We start from the raw sequence: 21,376 nt of genomic DNA, 5'->3' as shown, positions 1-21,376 counted from the left end.
AATAAATTAGGCTAAAATCCGTATGCTGGAATTTTGTCATTTCTCCACTTAACATCTGAGGCAACAATAAACTTAATTAATCAACAAGGATAGTTATTTTCTTTTTATCAGGGTCACTTAATGATAGATGATACAAACAAAACAGAGTAGGAGTACAAACGTAAAAATGGGTGGACTCTCAACCTTAAGATCGGAGGTTTTTGCGCCCCAGCTCCTGAAGCTCCATATTGGATATGTCCTTGGGCAAGACACTTAAACTCATGTTGCTGCTTCGTCAGTGACTTGAAACGTTCTGTAGAAGCTCAAGCCCATTTAGCATGGAAAGGTTGTACTGTGACCCAGTCTCAGGAGGTTAAGGCCAGTCTGCAATCACATTCACAGCAGCTGTTCAATCACCTTCCAGCACTTTAACTTGTGAGTTTGTGTATTACTGTGTGGTACATCAGGATCTAAATACATGCTGATTTGAGTCAGACTGAATCAGCTGCAGGTATGTCATATGGCCACAAGGGGGGCATGACTCCAAATTATGTTTTAATGATGACCTGTGTCTGTATGAAGGGACAGGTGGTTAGTAGGAACACTTTTGTAAAAGAAAAAATGGTGTAATGAGAAAAAGAGAGAAAAAAAACCATTCAATTGTGACACAGAGGAAGTCGAGGTTTAATTTTTTCTGCTTTACATGTTGCAAAAGAGTGTGAAGGCAGGAAGCAGATGACACACTCAACGTTCCTTCTGCCTCACACTCACACCACAGACAGACAGAGAGAGAGAGAGAGAGAGAGAGAGAGAGAGAGAGAGAGAGAGACCGGAGGACAGAAAAGAACCACGTCTGGAGGATTAAAGAAGAGACAGAGGAAACAGAGAAAGAACGAGAAAGAGGGACACAAAACAAAAAGGTCAAAAGTAAGAAGGATGAAAAGCTAATGAAGAAAAGCGCCACGGAAGGAGTCAGAAGAAAGGCGGTGAAGAGGAGCAAAGCAAAGAAACCACAGAAAGAGAGAAGGAGGCAAGAGAAACAAGGTTAACACCAAGGAGAGGAGGACAGAGGAAGCAACAAGTAAGAGAGAGGTACTCGGAAGGGGGGGGGGGAAGAGAAGATACATTAAGTCAGTGGAGTACCAAGAGGAGCAGAGAGAGAAGAGGTGAGGAAAAGGAGGGGAGGCAAGGTGAGGAGGTGGACATTTGTCTCATCATGGAGGAGGACATCAGGAAACAGGGGATGCTCTACTTGCAGCAGCAGAGGTTTGGAAAGGTACAAATACCCTCGTATAAAGCTTATGCTTATCATCACACAACATATGCAAAAGTAACTCTATGAGCAGCGTAAAGAACAAAAGTAGCGTCAGCAGCAGGGTATAGGTATAATTCATTCTGGTTCTTGTCTTGCAATCGTCACAAACTGAATCAATGCAAGAGCCTGACTTTAAGTACTCGCTAGTTAGCCAAGGTACAGACAGTTAGGCTACACTGAGTGCTAACTACTTCCTCACTGCTTTCATTTAGTTCCTGAACTACAAGATTCTGCCACAGGCTGAGACCTCTCAGGGCACACTTGGTGAAAGCAGTTGAACTCAACATCACACCACTTAGATCATATCAAAGACACTACTTAGCTGTGCTTGTCTCTCATTGGTTAAGGTTATGAAACCATGAAACAAAAGTACAGATACATTTAATGGAGTACATTTAACATCCAGCACTGTATGACTGTTGAGCGACACATTAGTATTTGTTTGTATATTATTTATTATTATGTCAAAATGCTAGTGGCTATTCTAATTTGGACAGGGGAAAATTATGAAGTCAGGTGTAGCAGTATAAAGATTACAGAGGGTTGGTTTGACTTTATAACGTAATATGTTTTTATGTGACAACAACGTAAGTTATCATGCTTTATTTAAGGGTTTAATTTGCTTTACTGAATTTTTCAAACTACTTTGTGTTGACTAAACACAATTTTATAAAGTATTACCAAAGTGAACAATTTATGTACAACCATTGTCCACTATTTAATCAAGTATATCCATATATTTACTTTTTTTTTCCAGTGACATGAAAATATCTTGTAATAACTGTACACTTATCTTGATATGATACTGATCTTATTTTTATATTGTAGAATAGCAGCAAGACGCTTCTGTAAAAGAGCTATATAGTCTCTGCAGGGCGTTTGGGACATTAGATGAGCCAAATCAACAGAAAAATGTCACCAAGCAATGCATCTTAGTTTCACCCTGAAACAAGTAGTTGACATGCACATCCTTTTTGCAAGTCACATTCGTATAAGCTAAATCCTCGTAATTATTTAAGTAACCAGGAATCTGCATGCAAACAATGCAGCTCAAACCTAACCCTATTATGTGTCTCTCAACACCATTCTTACTTCTCAGGTTGCTGCAATTGAAGTGTGTCATTAGTTGTCCATTGGCTTCAGGGTCCATTGGAGCAAATTATAATTTCGTACAGCTACATTTTTCATAGCATATAGGGCCTGCAGTTTATTTAGCAGTACGATTTCTCACATTAATGTTGTTGTTGTGTTTGTGTGTGTGTGTGTGTGTGTGTGTGTGTGTGTGTGTGTGTGTGTGTGTAGAAATGGAAGCGTGTGTGGTCCGTCCTGTTCAGAGAAAGTTCCTGTTCCATATCCAGGCTGGAGTACTTTGAGTGTAAAGATGGAGGAAGTGTAGAGAAGAATGACAAAAACCTTCGCAAACATCAGGAACACAAGAAGGTAGACTATATTGTATTTGACTGTTTTGGTCTGAGCTGTGATCTTTTAATCCTCCTTTTAACTCTTGCATTACTTCAGACCACTGAAATCTGTCCTTTTATTCAAAGTTGAGTTCTGCTATGTTGCCATAGCCTCATAGATTGTAGACAAGATAATTCTTATTTTCAATTGGACACAAATAAGATTGCATTTAGATTATAAAAATATAAAAGGTGTGTCAGGAGGTTTCAAGAATTCAACAGGTTTATACAAGAGACGTCACTTTTTTAAAAAGACAACAAAAGGAGGAGGTGGAGAGGCTTGACCAGGTAACAAGGAGGCAGGACTGCAGAGCGCCTGCCACACAAACACAGACAGAAACAAACAGATGCAAGAATGGGTGAGGAAACACACACAAAAAAAGCTGAGGTTGTGGTCAAGGCTGTCACAAAAAAATCCCCAAAGAATTAATGACAGGAAAAAGAAATGATTTGACAAACAAAAAATAGACTTCATGAAGTAAATGTTTCCTTTTAAAAGTGTCTGAAGATGATGAGCTCTGAACAATGTGTCTTTTAGAATTTCACATTTAAAAGAAAGATGAATATGATCAACAGGTAGTATGCGAATCTGGGAAAATGATTTAGAAATGTTTTCTAAATGATGATGTAAAGAAGAAAGATAAGAACATATATTTGTATTGAAACACCCATATCTTATGACTATCCATGTCATATAGTTAAGGAATGTTGAGTTTGTTTTTGAAGAGGGTGGCAGAGGTTTCTGTTGATCTAGAGAAATTGACAATTAATAATAAATGTATTTTCCTCAGAGTCTCATTTAGTCATCTACTTAATGCTAAACAGGACATTTTCCAGCATGCTGCCAAATCTTAAAGAAAGAATGTCTGACTTTTTGGTCCAGTAGATGACAACCTTGAGCACCACCATGAAACCAAAACAAATGGCTATTTGGCGACGCCTCCCCTCTCCTCCAGCCGCACACCTCCAACCCCTCCACAGTCGCGCTCGCACTAAGGAGTTATTAGAACACACCATAAGCACCATTAAGTGCAAGAGGCTTATGTGACATGCAAATAAGCAATGAGTAGGCTATGTTATTCTCCTTTTTTTTATAGTCCCCGACAAAACATCTTTACAACCAAGGACGTCCCATCCAATGTAAACCCGATGTAAACATGGCCTGACAATAACAAAGCCAGCAGGTACTCATTGTAGACAGTCATGACTCTGCTACCCTCCTTTCAGTGTAAAGGAGACCCAATCACAGCAGGATCTGTGGGTGTTTTACATTTTGGTGTAATAGGTGCATACTCTCACATAGTGAAGTAGCATCGCTCTGATTCCCCAACTTCAGGGCTTTGTTTTGCTGATTGTGACAGCATAAAAAAGGCAAACATCATGTATTCTTTATGTACTATCTGTGGCAATACATTCTGTTACCATGGTGATAAGAGTCTCTCTGTGTCTAGGTGATCCGTCTGGCTGACTGTATCAGGGTGTCGGAGGTTGACATGGATGGGTGTCCCAGAGACACTGGTCCATTTTTGCTTGAGACTACTGAGAAGATCTACATCTTCGCTGCAGAGAGACAACACCTGGATGACTGGACACACAAACTGTGTGAGATAGCTTTTCCTGTAGGTACACACACACACTCACACACACACACACACACACGCACACACACACACACACACACACACACACACACACACACACACCAACAGACACATACAGCTACAAATACACATGCAATTTTAGTTGTTCTTCGAAAAAACAAAAAAATTGATATGTACATGGAGTTATGAATTTTTCATCTGAAATAAAAAAGCAGTTACAAAAATATGTCTTTAAGCCACGAAAACTGTTGTTTTGAGAAGTTATGCTTTCTTTGCAAAAGATCATCCTATTTACACAGTTGAACGCTACTGTTCAAATTGGTCAGTTTGGAATAAACTGGAAGTTTATATGAAGTTGCGACGGATCGGATATAATGTGAATGCACTGAGTAGAGAAAAGGACTCGAACAGAAACTGAACTGATGTCATGTGATCGCTCTATGAATAAAGGCATGATGTCAGGATGTCAAAGGGTCACACATTGTGAAAACAGTTGGTTTTCTGTCGTGACTGATCCAGACTTGAAGTTAAATTTCTTCTTCTTCAAAAAGAAAAAAAACAAATCTCCATCATGACATGTTAACAAACTGACTTAAATACATTTCACCCAGTTTTATGTTCCCTGACCTCAACCCTTGGGTTAATGACGTGTTCAGCGTTTCTCTCTCTTTCTTTGATTTAACATAATGCCAAAGTATGTGGTTGAGCTCTGAGATCATGGCACACAATGCACCGTTTTACTTAGAGGGTAGTGACTTTAACACACTACTCACTGTCAGTTGATTGAAGGTGATATTAAATGAACTGGCTGTTTTTCATGTATGTACAATATGTGCTATTGCCTCTGAAAAGTAGTTTGTTGCCATGGAAATGACATTGATTCAACAGCTGGTGTTCAGGTTAGGGTGAGAAAACATTTTTTTTTAAATCATGTCGTGGCTTCACACAAAAATACACTGACACACTGAAGTGGTTACAAAACCAACAGTCGTGACTAAAAGCAGATCAAATGTTAATGGAAACAGTTCATGTGAAAAAAAAAAGCGGATTCTATTTGTGGTTATAATTAGCAGCGTGATTGCAGACAGCTGACTGTCCTTAGTCACAACTTCACTTCCTCTTTATTTCTGAGACAGGAAATGTAAACTTCACACACAAACAGCTAATCGGACAGCAGCTTCTGTCAGACTCTCACGATGTTAAGTCTCATTGATCTACTCAAGTCTGAGAGAAACGATCACATTACTACAGATCAGAAACAGACTTGTACTTTGCAGGCAAAGAGAAAATGCATTTAAACTTGTCTTAAAGTGATAATTCAACTTGTGTTCGTACTTGACATGGATTAAGGTGGAATTTAAGAGTTAATCACATTAAATTGTTAGTTTTAAGACCAAAAAATAAGTATGTTCGTCCATTTACATTGGGAGAGCCAACTTTTCTGGGACAAAACTAAGACATAACCCCTAGTGTTGAAAAATGAAACCAACATTAGGCTACATATTAAAATGTCCATTTTAACAGGAGAAATACAGATTGATTTTCACAGCTTGATAAAAAAGGCTTTCAAGAGCTAATTGCTGTATTGATTCACATAACCATCATTGTGCTTCATAGCACTTCTATCGAAACCAACAGATGATGTCACTGAGACTGTGTCTATGTTCTATACAATCGTTGGAAAAAACTCCCGATAAGATGCCAACGACTGGCTTCAGGTTCCATATGCAATTTCCAAGCTCTCCACTAAATGCACCACTAAACTCCCAGTTTAATCCAGATTTTTTTTTTGAAGCTGATAGTTTATTAATTCACCAAATCCCAGGCCATATATCATCAGTCTCTCGTATGTGTACTTCAATAAATCTTTTAACTGCCTCCCATTTTTACATCTGGCTCCTTCAACTGCTGCCAGTACTTCTAACTTTGATATAACCGACATGTTTAAATGTAATAAAGAGAGCTTTTTAAGTAGAGATGTTGTTAAAAGAGGAACAGTCTAGATCCTGAATGTTCAGGTCCTTGTACAGACATAAAACTCCTCTAAACACAACACATCCTGTGATAATTAGTTATCCTGGTACAAGATGTAAGTAAGCACAAGTCCCCTTAACAGTTGTCAACTTGTACGTGTTTGTTGGTGCAGATGAGCTGGATGGAGCACAGCGTGAAGAGAGGCAGCCTACAGAGAGGAAACAGAGTGGATGAAGATGAAGGAATGGAGGACAACTCACTGTACAGCGGCAGAGAGACAGGTAAGACAGTTTCGCTGTCTCAACTTAACGTCTGTCTGCTGCTCATTGGAGATTTACATTCACTGTAGCAGTCTTACATTGCACTTGTATTTTGAGTTTATGTACACAGATGCCTTTGGTGTATACAACTGTCCATAATGTAGTACTAAGAAGCAAAAATAAATAAAGTAAAGTTCTAGTTCCTCAAATTGTGCTTACATGCACAGAGCTTCAGGGTGTGTATGAAAAACTTGTTGAAACCATCTCTTGAATAAAGTTTTGAGTTCAACTTTTAGTCACCATCTCCTGTGGCACCTCCAACCAAACCTCACTTCCTCTCTCGCTCTTTTCCCTGCGCAGCTAAATTTAGACGCCTGCGGCCAAAGTGATGCATCATGTTGCAGCAGACATACATACACAAGCACACACACACAAGCACACACACACACACACACACACACACACACACACACACACACACACACACACGTTCTTAATCTTAAGAGATACATTGGCATAAGAGATACATTGGCTACATTGGATACATATATATACACATACATATATATATATATATATGTATGTGTGTTTGTGTGATTTTGTTGTCACCACATTCCACTATGTAAAGAAGAAAGTATTTAATAAGAATTCACTCGTTTAGATCTAGTATGTTATTTTAGTCTTCCCTTTATTTTTTTGAGCAGTGTGTGTGTGTATATATATATATATATATATATATATTTTGTGATGTCAGCAACTGTTGCAATGATAATGATTTGATAGTATGAGATCAAATGTGTGTGCTGTTATGTTAACAGCTGAGTCAAAGTAACTGAGTTAAAGTTACTGTAAATGCTGACAAGTGAATAGTGATTCTGAAATTAAGGGTCCTATTGTTCGGTTCCTATCGTTAGGGCCCTTAGTAAGGCCTAGTAAGTGTCTGGAGGCAGCTGTCATTACCATGCACAGCGTCTATGTTGTTTGTATTGCAAATGAACTTGCACCCCCTTACTGTTATAGAATTTCTGCAATAACTTAGTTCATGGTTAATGTTAATTCACTGTTGCAGATGTCAGTCAGACCAGAAATTCTGTGACCCTTACCACCTAGGGCCGTGTTTGTTTTAAAATTAGATGTGGTCAGGCGAAAAGGTGATGTGTTCCTATTTTGAAGATTCATGACTGTGACTTTGAAAAAAACGCTGATGAAGTAGTGGAAAATCCTACAGTTCTTCCACTGTCCACTTGAGGCTGTCTGCACCCGGCACTCACATAGCCTACAGCATGGTTTGAAAAAGAAATAGGTCTGTTTAGGTGAATTGGTTACATTTTTAGACAATTCATCTGATTTGATTTGAACTCCATTTTATGAAGTAATCAGATAAGTATTATTCACAATAAGGCACATAGCTGACTTGATTGACTCAGTGGGAACAATGTACTGTAACAATTTTTAAAGAGGCTTAAAATCCCTCTCAGCTCCAGCTCTAAGCCTGATGTGATTAAATGAAGACAGGGCATCCTGTAGAGTAATAACTTACAAAAAAGACGCTCAAGGTGTTATTTTGACAAAAAATAAAACAGACATAAGAGTAGAAAGCAGCGTTTTGTGTTTGCCACTCCTCTTAAGTGTGGAGCAGTTCGTTTTATGTGCACATATTATGGCCATTACTTTAGTTAGTACGTGAAATATGTTTAGCCTTTAGAGTGTATTTTTTCCAAAACTCCGAAAAATAAAAACTATTTGTTCACGACAGACTCCGAATGTCTGACCAGTTTTCAGTTTTATTCCAATGAATATGTTTTAACTGAATCTCATTTTTTACTGACGTAATGTATTTTTACCCTTAAACACTCTTAAGCAGGTGTTAGTGTGAACTTTGGGTAGTGGAAACTTCTTTTTTCTTTAGTTCCTGCTGCGGTGTGTGTGTGTGTGTGTGTTTGTTGAGTGTGCAACTTGCCACAGGGTGTTGCAGAGCTGCTGTGGCCAGTTTCTGCAGAACGGCTCTAACAGTTATCTTCACAGGACAACTTCCTTTCAAACCAGGACGCTGTCCTCGACAAGATACTCAAATTTAACTCCACAAAAATGTTACAGCAAATGCATTATAATGCTATGTTATATTACAACAGAATCACACGTAAGTAAAAATTACAAACAGTTTCTTATTTAAGTCATCCTGCGGTTTCCGGTGACTCTCTCTCTCTGATTGTTTATTTATATTTAGGTGTTGGTGGACTAACCAGGTCAACCAAAACTCTGTTCTTTATAAAACCTCACTCTGATATAAGCACATGAAAATTAATATAGCCGTACAGACACCACAATATTACTCAATATAACAAATGAATTCAGATTTACTGTTCAAAAATGGTAAAGTGTGTCCATATATGAGTTCTGACAGGATTACGTTTACACTAACCCTAACCCAAATGCCAAAAGATTCTTATATCTAATTTAATAAAGAAGCAGGATAATAACGTTTTAAATTACCATGAATATATCAGATTCTATTAAAGTAAAAAACAAACTTGCTTTTAAATTCTTTTTTCTTTTCAGAACATTATCTTAATAACAAATAAATACACGTATTTTTGGTTGACTGATGGATTTTTTTCACATTATTTTCTTACAAGATGACATGACAAGACACAATACAAGTGCAATATACTGTAACATAATTTAGGACAAGTAGCCTCTTGTACAACAGTGTTGGTGAACTTAATGACTTTTAGTGTATAATTAAGGTCATGATGTAGAGCTGTAGCTGCAACTGTTTCCCCACATCCTCCAACAACTGCTGTGCACACCTGTGTGTGTGTGTGTGTGTGTGTGTGTGTGTGCGTGCGTGTGTGTGTGTCACACTTCTGAACATGTAAAAAATAAAGTAGGCAGTACATTTCTTGACTTTCCACTCTCTTTCTTTCCGGCCCGTTTTTCTTACCTCTTTCCTCTGTTAAAGGTGTTTTGTGTTTCATAACTATCTAAACATGTATACCTATATAATCCTATCTGTGAAAAATGCTAAAAAAAAACAAACTTTTAGTTTAGAGGTAGCAACGAATTGCAGGAAGCTAAGAAGTTATTCCAATGGTAGCACAAATCTTCTGTGTAGTACTTCATGAACTGTCTGTTTATAATAGTACATACTGAAGCTGCCTTTACAAAGAAGAACTTTACATAACCTGTAAGACATGAAAGGTACGACGATTTCTGTTCATTTACAATGCTCTTATTGTATGCTCATTATAAAAGTCCAGTTGTACAACTTCTTTTTTAACCAGTTCATTACTTGTTATGTGGCCTGTAGGATTGGTAACATCTCCAAGTCCTGATTTAACCTTACAGACTAAAAGCACAGACTGCCCCAACTTGTTAGTTGTTTGAGCTGAATATTGTTGCTATGAGTAAGAACTTACAAGACAAATAGAAGAAATTGCGCTTATTCAGAGTCTTAAGAGTAAGAGATGACATACTTGAAAATGTGTATAATGTGTATGTGTGTGTGTATGTGTGACTGCTCCTGTGTACGTCAGTGCGTGTCTTCAAAGTGTGTGTTCGGAGGACAGAGGCGTCTGATCGCTGCAGACTGAAAGGAGACGTTGTCCTGCGAGCAGACGCCGACGCTCTTCTCATGCTGGATAAGACAGGAGACGTTATGTACGCCTGGCCGTACAGATTTTTACGTCGTTTCGGACGAGACAAGGTGATACACAAACCTACACACACACACACACACACACATGCACACGTACACACACACACACACACACACACACACACACACACACACACACACACACACACACACACCAAACCAACAGCATTGATCCAGGTTAAATTTAAGATTTTAATTCTGATGTCTCTCCTTTAGTCTACCTTCTCCTTCGAGGCCGGTCGCAGGTGTGACTCCGGCGAGGGGAATTTTGAGTTTGAAACCAAACAAGGGAACTTCCTCTTTCAGGCTGTAGAATCTGCCATCAACCTGCAGCGGATTTCGCTCCCACAAAGGCAGACTTCAGGAGGGGGACAGGTGAGTCCAGAGAAACCCCAGAACTTGAGCCTACCTCCTCACCAGTTTCTGAATAAAACAATGTTGTTTTTTTTGTGTTTTTTTTAAAATAAAAAATGTATGTAGACTCTAAGAGTATTTATTTGAAGAGTAAAATTAGGACAGTAAGAATATAGTCTGGATTTGCGTATAAACCTTTAAATCCTCAAATTATTCTCTTTTTAAAAAATAAAATAAAATCACAATTTCTAAATATAGAGACATAGAGAAAATGGCAATATTTCAATATTTTTTACAATAATTACAGGATAATTACAGTTGTTTCAGAAAAAAAGAAAGTTATGTCATATTAAAAACATGGTTTGATAAACAATGTTTAAAAGATAAGATATTACTTTATTGAGGGGAAATTCAGGCGTTGCAGCAGCAAGACAGAGAAGTAGGCAATACAGAACTAAAAAAGTCAAAAACATAGAATAGATTAAAAAAAAAAAAAGAAAGCAACATAGGGTACTGTATATATAGAAGAATATAAATGGGGGGCGGGGAATATAAAGGACAATATTGCAACAAACAAGTAGTGAATGCAGTAGTACTAGTCATAGTAAAAGTCCAGACTTTTAAAATATTATGCAAATGTTCAGATTTAATTCAGGATTTGTAAGATAAAATATTTTCTACAACTCTGTATCCAGGTTTTCAAAAAAGTGCAAGAGTAAACTGGCATGTCTGAAGTCCCAACTTTTCACCAAAGAAAATGTAAAATGTTTTAACAAGACTACGAAGACCCTAAACTAGAAGAGTAAAGCAGTCTGCTTTTAAAATGCTATAGATTGATCTCCTTAGTTTCCTGATTTTCCTCATCATTTGAAACGGGCATACTTTTTTGGAACAGAGTTGTACAAAGACTTTGATAATATAATCTGGATTTCTATGGTAAAACTAACTATTCCACTCTGTATCATTTTAAGCTTGCTAAACGATACAAATCCTAACTTTTGCTATAATATCAAGTGTAATAGAATTTGTAAATTTTATATGGGATGAGTTAAACTGTCTGCATGTTTTTGGTCTGCAGGCAGCTGATGGTGTGTACAGCATGGTGACTGACCCTTCAAATATTCAGACGAGTCCTCACAAAGAAGAGGAGAGCTTCTCCTCTTCACCACAGCAACAACAGCATCGCCCCCTGCTGGTATGAATCTCTCTAGCCTTGTCCATAGTGATTCTGCAAAGGCCGTAACAAAACTCAGTCATCCTTACACATCTATATATTCATTTTGATTCTGCAAAAACTTAATATTAGTGTCCCAGTCTGTGAATTTACATGCCGTTACCAGCACAAGCACTGTGTGTAAACAAACAAAATAAGTAATATTTCATTGTTTAGAATGCAAGGTTTCAAAGGTGTTCAAACCAAGAAACAACTTAGGCTTATCTCCCCACTTGCAATTGAAATATACAAAATATGTATATTGATCAGTGATTGGTTACATCTCTCACAGTTCTTTTCTCAGACACATCTCGAGCCTCCAGTGGACAAAGTGCTGACTGGTGTGAAGAGTTTGACTTTGGAGACTCGAGATCTCCCCATTCACAGAAAGAGCCAGGTCAAGATGATTTCCAGCTGTCCTCTGCCTCATGCTGGACCCGATTCTGACCCCAACCTAGCCTCTATTTCAAACCTCAGCTCCAAATTGAGGCCCAACCCTGACCAGACCTACTCCCAGATCACAATGCCAGCCCCAGAGAAAGCTCCCAGGAGAGAGAAAAGAGGTGGCGGACTGGCTCGGACCTGCACTCCCCCTCTCATCCCCCCAGAGCCTGAATACTCCCTCCCCTTTGACACCATCGCCATGAAAGTCATGACCAACATCCTGAACTCCCATCAGTCTCAGGAAGCGTCTAGCACAGACCCGCTCTATGACAGCATAGATGAGATGAAGATCAGAAACATCTTCCCAAGCAATGCTGAAGCTCTCGGAGGGACTTACAGGAAAGTGGATCACATTTACGACGAGCCTGAAGGCTGTGCTGCTCCTGCTGTACAGAAACCTCCCACCTCTGAGTACGACGACCCTGAGGAAATGAGAGGAGATGCCTGGAAGTTTATGGGTACAGCTGCTGACCCTAAAGGTCATGAATACCCATACAATCCCTGTGTAGATGACTACGCTGTACCTAAAAGACAGCAGAGGGTGTGTCCTGTTACACAAAGGACCAAAGAAGAAGGAGAAATGGAGGAGGAGGAACATGAGGATGAGGAGGAGCAGAGAGGGGAGCAACGTGATTCACCTTACAACAATGTGAATGTAAAGATGGCGTAGGAGAGTCAGCAGAGAACATTAACATGGTTCAGTAAATAATTCAGATATTTAATCAATTATCAGTGATAAAGACTTCATGATAGAGATGCTTGTCTTCTCTCTGAACGACCAGGATTATATAGCTGGCTTCTGTATGTAAATTCAGTATATAGTTCAAAACTGGCACTCTCTGCTCAGCTCATTATATTTTTGTTTGTTTTGCCGTGCTCAGTTATCTAAAGTTCAAATGACTCAGAATTTTGAAATCTGGGCCCTCTTTTCTTGTTTTACTTTCGATGATAGTTACGGATAACTGATTGAGAAAAACAAGAGATTTGAGACTCACTACACAAAGGACTAACTCTGTGGGCTTCCTGTAAAATTAGGAAATACTTGGAAAAAATTAAAACATTTCACTGTCCAAAAAACTTTAAGCTGATATATTTTGTTCATGTGCATTTGCCTTCAAGAATTACATTATCATCATTATATCCCTTTTAACTAATACCAGCTGAATTTATTTATACATTTCACTAACTTTTTTATTTTATTTTATTCAAATTTTATTCATTTCTAACTGAACTACACGTTCTCACGTTGAAGTATGTTGAAACTAGTATTGTTGTATCAGTATTTATTTATGAGTGTAGATTAATGGAAGTGATTTTGATTAAATGAACATTTTGCAATAAAGTTGATTTTGTGCAGTGAGAGAAACCATCCTGCAGAGGGCAGCAAAGCTCACATATTTGGTTTCGTCAATGACAAATATGTTATCTGGATATTTTGCTAGTGCCAGAAACCAGGAAACTGTCAACATCATCAGACTCATGTGTCTTCTGTTTTTATTTTTAGCTTTGTATACAGATATCTTCTGAATGAATGAATGGCTATGTAAAAACAAAATACATTCTGATATATATTTTCTTTTGTACTTTGATTGAAATCTAATTTATTTTTTAAATCAAAGTTATCCAACAATTAAACAGTCAGAGATCAGATATAGTCTACTGTATGATTTATTTTTTGGGGGGTTGCTTTTGGAGAGATTTGACTGAATAATGGGACTTGATTTCTTTCAGTGTTGGAAACAGTCAAACAATAATAGAAAACATTATCAAATGTTTCATTTTATAGGCTTCATTAGAGTTGGAAACTGTGGATACACATGAAACACTGTTCACCAGCTTACCACAATTTCAAGGAAAACTATTTAATATCCAATTGTTGAGGAGGAAACTGTGCACTGCATAAATAATGTAATCACGCAATTTTGTTAAGCATCCTACCAAGGCTGGACTACAAACAACATTTTTTAACAACACTTTAACATGTTAATATTTACATGGATAACATATAATGTATAATTATACTGGTTCCAAACTAGCTCTTTACATTTTTTTTCATCTGAGTGAATATGAAAGAAATAAATTTAAAAAAGGCAAAATGCTTATCATATACAACTCTGAAACTGTATTTGATTTTAAAATAATGTTTGTCTTCTAGATGTAGGCCTATACAGTATACTTTAATGTACGATATTTTTTGAAGTGAGATAAATGTTGGTTTATAAGAAGTTGACAACATGTTTTTTTCATGACCATCATAGGCTACTTGATGTGTTTAAATGTGGTGTGTGTGTTTTTCTGTTTAATTATGCAAAGTTTCTGTGTTAAACGGTAAGCCTCAGATCATCCATTAGCACACGCACACAAACACACACACACACACACAAACACACTCTCTCACACACACACAAACACACACACACACACACACACACACACACACACACACACATCTACATACTGTAACTTCAGGGACAATCATAATTAAACAGACGTGTGCGCCAACCGAGCCAACCGATAATGAGCAACCATATAATTGCATAAGAATTTAATAATTAATCAATGTAAAAAAACAGATACGCAGATCCGTTTACATGGAAATGCTGAATAATTACTGAATACTGAACCGTGTGTTGACCACATCAGGACTGTCTCTGTGAAGATGTATCTGATGGGGAACCCAAGTGGACGTGGTCTCCTCTTGTCTGGATCAGCTGGAGTTGACAGATAAAGCATGAAGGATCTTTAAAGCATTTTATCTGTCGTCTTTTTATCCAGCTTCATTCTTATGACCACTTTCAAAGCTAGTTTCAGCAGCAACCAGTGATGCCACTAGTTGTCCACTGAAGGAGTTGTACTGTAGGCTACCAGTACAGCGAAGAAAAAAAGGAGAAGATGGAAATAATAATAAGAGGAATAATATTAATTATCACAGTTAAAAATGTCTCAGTTGGTTTTCTCGGCAAACTGGTACAGATCGTTCTTAAAACTGTGTGACTGCTATGATGGCCCAAGGCTGCTGTATGACTGTGATACCGTCCGACACTTCTGACAGTACAACCAGTTACACACACACACACACACACACACACACACACACACACGCATGCGCACACACACACACACACACACACACACACACACACTCAAACACACACACACACACACACACACCGACACACACACACAAACACGTTGGCACTGCCCCCCAAGGTACTCAGCAGGCTACAAAGGCGTCCCAGCATGCATTTCTCTGTTCACTTTACAACACACTCAACTGGAAACAAAAAGAGCATCACTTGTGTGTGTGTCTGTGTGCGCGTGCGTGTGTTTGTGTTTGTGTATGTTTGTGCATGAACTCACTGGCCTGAAAGCTGAAGAAAACCTTTTACTCATGACACCAGAGAAATAAAACAGTGAGGTCATACTGCTGTGTCCTACTTCATGTTCACAGCTGAGATCAGAGTGAGACAGTGATGTCATCAGGAGACTTCGACAAGACCCAAGCTAACCAAGCAAATGTGTTTGGGTTATAGCACGAGGTAATCCAGCAGTTGGCCTTTAATGCAACTTCTTGGATGCCAAATGCCACAAAACTAAACAGAAGAAGAAAAAGAAGAAGCAATCTAAACAGAAGCTAACAGATATAAACTAACTTATAAAGGTAACCAGACAGCTAAAGCTAATAGAAATAGAGAAAATTGGACACAAAAACACGAAAATGAGGCTAAGAGAAAAAGGCTACCAGAAAGCTATCAGAAGGAAGCCAATAAACCAAATTTAAAAGAAAACGAACACAAACGCAGATAGACACAATAAAACAACAAGTACAAAAACTCGGCAAACACAAAACCAAAGTAACAAAAAGTTTAGGGGACAAGAGATGAATATTTAAAAGCTAACATAATTAACAGGCAAAGTCTAAAAAATAGAATCTCATAAAGAAAACAATATAACAAAGCCAGAAAGCAGAAGATACATGTAAAAGGTCACAGAAAGTTAACAGCATGAGCAAAAAAGAAAAATCCAAAGATATAACAAACATAAATCTGGCAAAAACTGCTGAGGTTATTATTGCTAATAGTGTTTTTTGGTACACATTAAAATGGACTTGAGCTTGTATAGCACTTTTCCATTTCTTCTGACTATGAGCACTTTTTACACTGCAGGTCACGTCAATTCACACCGCATTCATACACTGATAGCAGGCTGCTGATACACCAACAGACGCTGCAAACAGTCTCTTGCCAATAAAAGTTTTTTTTAGAAGATAAGAATAACAGAAGTAGAGAAAATGAACACTCAAAGGGTAACTGTCAGAGACATGAGGTAATGAACTATGTCTAAAAGACAAGTAAAATAGATTACACAGGAGCAAAAATAAAATGTTTAACTAAGGATATAAGAGTGTTTCTGTTCATTAGAAATAGGCAGTTTTTGCTGGAGGTATAGGCGTTCAGTACGATGCACAGGAGGAGGAATCAAGTTTCTGTGTCACATGTATAAGGAAGTTTTTGCATGTTTTCTCTTCTAAGATACTGCAGAAATAATACACAAAATACAAAAGGGAAAAGCAGTCAGACAGACATTTGCAGACACTGATTATAAGCAAAGCAAACAAAACTTAATGGACAAATGAAAGCCAAAACATAACAGAAACTGCTGAAAAAAACAGAGGCTCAAAGAGGCTGTAAAAAGACAAAAGCTAAAAAAAAAAAAGAAAAAAGGCTAAGAGGTAATTGACAGTTAACGGATTCCTGATTTAGAAGCAGGATGACTGAATATATCTGCAGATTTAGTTGTTTAAAACCTGCATGTGAGCCTGGTCAGGACCTTAAATAAAGCTGTTATGGCTTAGCATGTGTGCTGGAAGAGCATTTAGATGTCACATGTTTAAGTGAGAGTTAATTATAAGTTATATGTTGGAAGAAAAGGGGGCTTCGGGAGCTAGGTATGCTTGTTTCCGTGGCAACCACAGTAAGGGTCTGGAGCTGAAACCCTGTTGCTGCGGCAACCATGCATGCTGGCAGTGGATGGTATGATGAATGTGATTTAAACAGAAGAAAACATGCAAAGAGGAAATATGAATGATGAATTTCTTTTACTGCAAATAGACCCACTCTCACCTCAGCAGATCATTGGATGATTGCTAATTGAGTACAGAAGATATTTTTTACCATAAAGCTTGAATTGTAGATATTGAAAGCACAAAATAAAATACTCAGTTGATTTTTGGTAGAAATGTATATTAAACTCCAAGATTTCTGTGTATACAGACATGTATTATTTGTAGGTAAGCACTTCTTGCCTGTAACATTTCTATTATTAAGCACTGTGAGGTACTTAAGCCCCCCAAAAATGTTAAAATATATCACTAAGGGATTACTTTTGAGAAGTAGAGTGCATTAAAAATTTCCAGTGACTGAATCTCTCTTTTCATTCTTATCTAAAGAGCACCTAAAGCTAGTAAGTGTTTTAAATGTTTTTTTGTTTTTTTTTATAACAAAGGAATCTACATAACCTTCATTCATGGAAAAGGCAATAGTTTATCTTGACCTGCAGATCACTATTATAAACAACAAATGCATCCATATGCACACACTTTATATATATACTTTATAAGGACAAGGCCTATTTCAAAGAGTGCTTTAGATAGACATACAGTTGTAAAAATCTAAAGTTAAAAGATAATAATATTCAGCCAGTCGTACAGTAATATCTGAGATGAATAGGAAGAACTTAATGAAAATAGCATTTTAAACTGGCTTTAACGAGGATAGGCCTATAAACAACAATACAATTACAATTATTACAACAATTACACGCATTAATGAGATGTAGGCCTACCTATTTTGAAAAACTGTCATACAGACTTGTGTTGAAAAAGCCTATGTCAAAATGACGAAGACCGTGAAGGTGTTTCGTGTGAACGCGCGTGCTCGAGCAGGTGTCAGTTCATTAATTCACAAACAGCAGCTCGCCTTGTTTCCGCGCGTCATTGCATGCTCGCGCGCCTCCGATCTTCAGTCTCTGGGCGCACGGGAGCGAGCGTCAGGATTCAAGGACGGACCGCGGGCTCGCGAGCTTCAGGTCATCTGAAAGTCTAAGAGCATCAACCCATTGACACAGAGTACCGGACCAAATATTTTGAAGAAACACCGAAAAATGGACCAGACAAAACAAGAAAAAAAAAAAACATCTGAGAGACATTTTTTTATTATTTGAATGGAGCCGAATGATGAGGACACGGTGAATCAACAGGACGAAAAATCAACAATGTCAGCGGGTTTATCGGTTAAGTGAATGAAAAACAAACACTTAATCGATCAAATAAGAACCAAGCAAGAAGGATTTAATCTGACGGCGAAAATATGAGGGAGGAGTGAACAAAACCCCACGATAACTCGGATTATCACCAGTTTACATGTTTATTAATTATTATTAGAAGAAAAAAACAACAACGACCAACACCTTTAACCTGAAAGACCCGAGTAACCTGACCGAACCGGACGATAATAAGAAAACGACCTGGAGCTGGTAAAAAGAATCACCGTGATTTAAATAAATCACAGACGGTGAAATCAACAGGAGACCGATGAACGACGCAGCTTTGTAACGGAATTCAAACCTGAGAGTATATAGGAGAAAATATCGTTTTGACAACCTCAAGAAGGAAACAGAACCAAACCCATTTGCAAAAAGTAAGTCTCATTTTATGACATTAATCTGGATTTTGTCTTTTTTTCTCGGATTTATCGCGATCCAATGTGTCCGATTTCATTCAGAATATATCATCTTTACCACTCTTTTCCTCTACATAACGCCTTTTAGCAAAAAAAATCGCAAGCTAATATACCATTTTCAGCTTCATTCTCTTATTTTTCTTTGCAAATTATAAATTTTAGGTCGGTACATTGTTCCTCTAAACAATTTTCTCCCAACCAATCTTCCTCTGCTCTTAGGGTTTTTATTTCTGATTGAATATATTATGTTCTGCCCAAATCTGTCATTGACCCAGTTAAGAGGAAAATTCAAATTGAAAAAGTTTAACATTTTTATTTTAAAATTGTTGTAGGGAATATATCCTTTTCTTTTAGAAACAAAATTAAAATGGTCTTTCCTAAAATAGTTTGCTGAGATCATTTAATTGCCTACAGTATATAAACACCCTTTTCAATGATAACAAGATTAGTATTTTTAAGAATCAGTCACAGACATTCAAAATCACAGGTGTATTTCGTATTGAAATTTGCACCTAGCTTCCATCCAATGATATGGCTGGGAAGTGAATCCATTATGGATTTCTGTCAGTTTTAGTTTTTTGTACATGTTGGTGCAAAGCAGCAGACCAAAAAGTCAGACACTTTTTCACAACAGTGGCAGCATGTTGTCTTGGAGGATGGTTAAAAGCTTTAATACACAGAGCTAATCTAATCTAGGTTTATTGCTTAATGTTTGTTGGCAAGTTTTTCCTTTTCCTGTTTCATGCACTTGTCATAAAAGAAAAACAAGCTGAACACAATGTGAGGAGAGAGTTAATGAAATGGTAGAAGTAAATCTGATTGAAGCTGAAAGACACAGTGACTGAATCTCTATCTGAGTGACTATAGTGTTAGCCCAGACAGCTAGCAAGAAGACTTCTACCAGACTCTTAAGCCAAAAATTAAACAGAAGTGTCAATCAGTCCCTTGAGACAATGTGTCAATGCCTCTCTGATATTTCCCTGTTCAGATTGATTGCACTTTCATGTCAGTTAGCTGAATAGAGATTGAAAGCAGGTTAGCTAGACTTTCCAATTTCTCTGCCAATTAATATTTCAATGTGTACCAAAAAAACCCCCAAAAAACTATTTTACGCTTTATTCAGCTCCTTCTCTTTGTGTACAGACGGAACAAACGTAAAACATGAAACATCGGGTTCCAGATCGCCCGGTTATGTCGCGAGCCCTATATGTAAAGGTTCTGTATAGTCCTCCTCACAGCGGCTGTGGGTTTGAGGCCAGCGGCCCCTAAAGGTGTCATGATAGTTGTTATCTGCTGTTTTGTGGTAATTTCTTGTAAGAACCTTTAGTTTTGATCTGTAATTTGTGCACGTGTGTGAGTGTCTGGAGTCTCTGGACTTCAGTGACTTGAAAGATCTCCTCATCCTGAAGTTAAATGTGTGCATTGGTCAGTGATTTCAAACTTACAGCTCTACCAGCCAGGTCTCTTTGGCACATGACGTGGCTCCAGATGCAACATCTGCAGAATATGTCACCTTTTGCTGAGATATTATGGTTTCACTTTTGTATAATGGAAGGAAGGTGACAGAGATGGGTCGTCTATATGTATACACAGTCAATGGTCTGAACACAGACTGAAGAATGGACTGCCTGCCAATCTTGGTTTGGTGTATAAAACAGGCTTACCACATAAAGAGACTTTTTTTCTTCGACTCATTGTTTAAGCGTCCGCAAATAATCCTCCCAGAGTCCTGACTGCATTCTGAAACTCATCTGTTACTGTGAGTGTGACTCCGAGCCGTGTCTAATTACTCATCTTTTTCCTAAGCTGCTGGTTTCTTCTCGAGACGTCTCTCTCAGAAACAAGTGTTTGACCAGTGAAGTGTGTGTTTGTCTGATTATTTACAAGATCAAGATAGAGGGCACGATAATGAGATTTACGAAGTAACAAGGTTTTATCAGCATCTTCTCCAGTTAATGTTGTGAGTCAACAGCAGAAAAGGGCTCACTCTCAAATAAAAGCTGTGAGATTACAGAATCAGAAAGCAGCTTTTGAGTCACTGTAAACAAATGAAAAGATACATCAAGCTCATACTTTCAGAGATAAACCCTTTTATGAAGTATAGATGGCCTTTTTCAAAACAAACACAGTTGTTATCCAGCCTTCAAAGCCAGCAGACAAGTATTTATACCTTGCAGAACACTTGAGATTCTGGTCTGTGTCGACCATGATCTCTTAATGTTCAACCTAATGACAGGCTGGGAGCTGAAGTCGAGGCGGGTTTTAAGCATCTTGACGAACCTTAACCACGCCCACCTGCCAATGATGTCAGCAACTACAGATACCACGCACTGTTCATTAAATCCAAATGGAGCCGTTTAACAAAAATCTCCCCCGTA

The 21,376-nt window shown here is 37.9% G+C and overlaps 2 protein-coding genes across 5 annotated transcripts in view; both read left to right on the top strand.

The window, feature by feature from the left end:
- The first annotated feature begins 811 nt into the window (after positions 1-811).
- Positions 812-13,908, top strand: dok2 (docking protein 2). Of its 2 annotated transcripts, none has more exons than XM_079369729.1 (8): positions 812-1,255; positions 2,597-2,734; positions 4,206-4,373; positions 6,502-6,610; positions 10,126-10,295; positions 10,464-10,622; positions 11,680-11,796; positions 12,119-13,908. In XM_079369729.1, exons 1-8 carry the CDS (start codon positions 1,196-1,198, stop codon positions 12,926-12,928), a joined length of 1,731 nt encoding a protein of 576 aa, XP_079225855.1. In that variant the 5' UTR covers positions 812-1,195; the 3' UTR covers positions 12,929-13,908. The 2 variants fall into 2 exon arrangements, with proteins under 2 accessions (XP_079225855.1, XP_079225854.1); XM_079369728.1 differs by having other exon boundaries at positions 12,107-13,908.
- Positions 13,909-18,296: 4,388 nt separating this feature from the next.
- The window catches only part of grin1b (glutamate receptor, ionotropic, N-methyl D-aspartate 1b), a 53,522-nt gene continuing 50,442 nt past the window's right edge, over positions 18,297-21,376 (top strand). For all 3 annotated transcript variants that reach the window (XM_079349350.1, XM_079349349.1, XM_079349351.1), the window contains exon 1: positions 18,297-18,956. In XM_079349350.1, the coding sequence (XP_079205476.1) occupies position 18,956 (1 nt within the window). In that variant the 5' untranslated portion in view covers positions 18,297-18,955. The remainder of the gene's footprint in view (positions 18,957-21,376) is intronic.

This window comes from Symphodus melops (genome assembly GCF_947650265.1).
Source record: "Symphodus melops genome assembly, chromosome: 1".
Classification (NCBI taxonomy): domain Eukaryota; kingdom Metazoa; phylum Chordata; class Actinopteri; order Labriformes; family Labridae; genus Symphodus; species Symphodus melops.
Note: the sequence above shows the minus strand (reverse complement) of the source record. Positions and strands in the feature narration are given on the sequence as shown.

What these genes read in the sequence shown, in the direction of transcription:
- dok2 (XM_079369728.1), top strand. Translation starts at nt 1,196, where the DNA reads ATGGAGGAGGACATCAGGAAACAGGGGATGCTCTACTTGCAGCAGCAG. An exon ending in TGTGTGAGATAGCTTTTCCT is followed by an intron (nt 4,374 to 6,501) that starts GTAGGTACACAC and finishes TTGTTGGTGCAG; the next exon opens with ATGAGCTGGATGGAGCACAG. An exon ending in GTCGTTTCGGACGAGACAAG is followed by an intron (nt 10,296 to 10,463) that starts GTGATACACAAA and finishes TCTCTCCTTTAG; the next exon opens with TCTACCTTCTCCTTCGAGGC.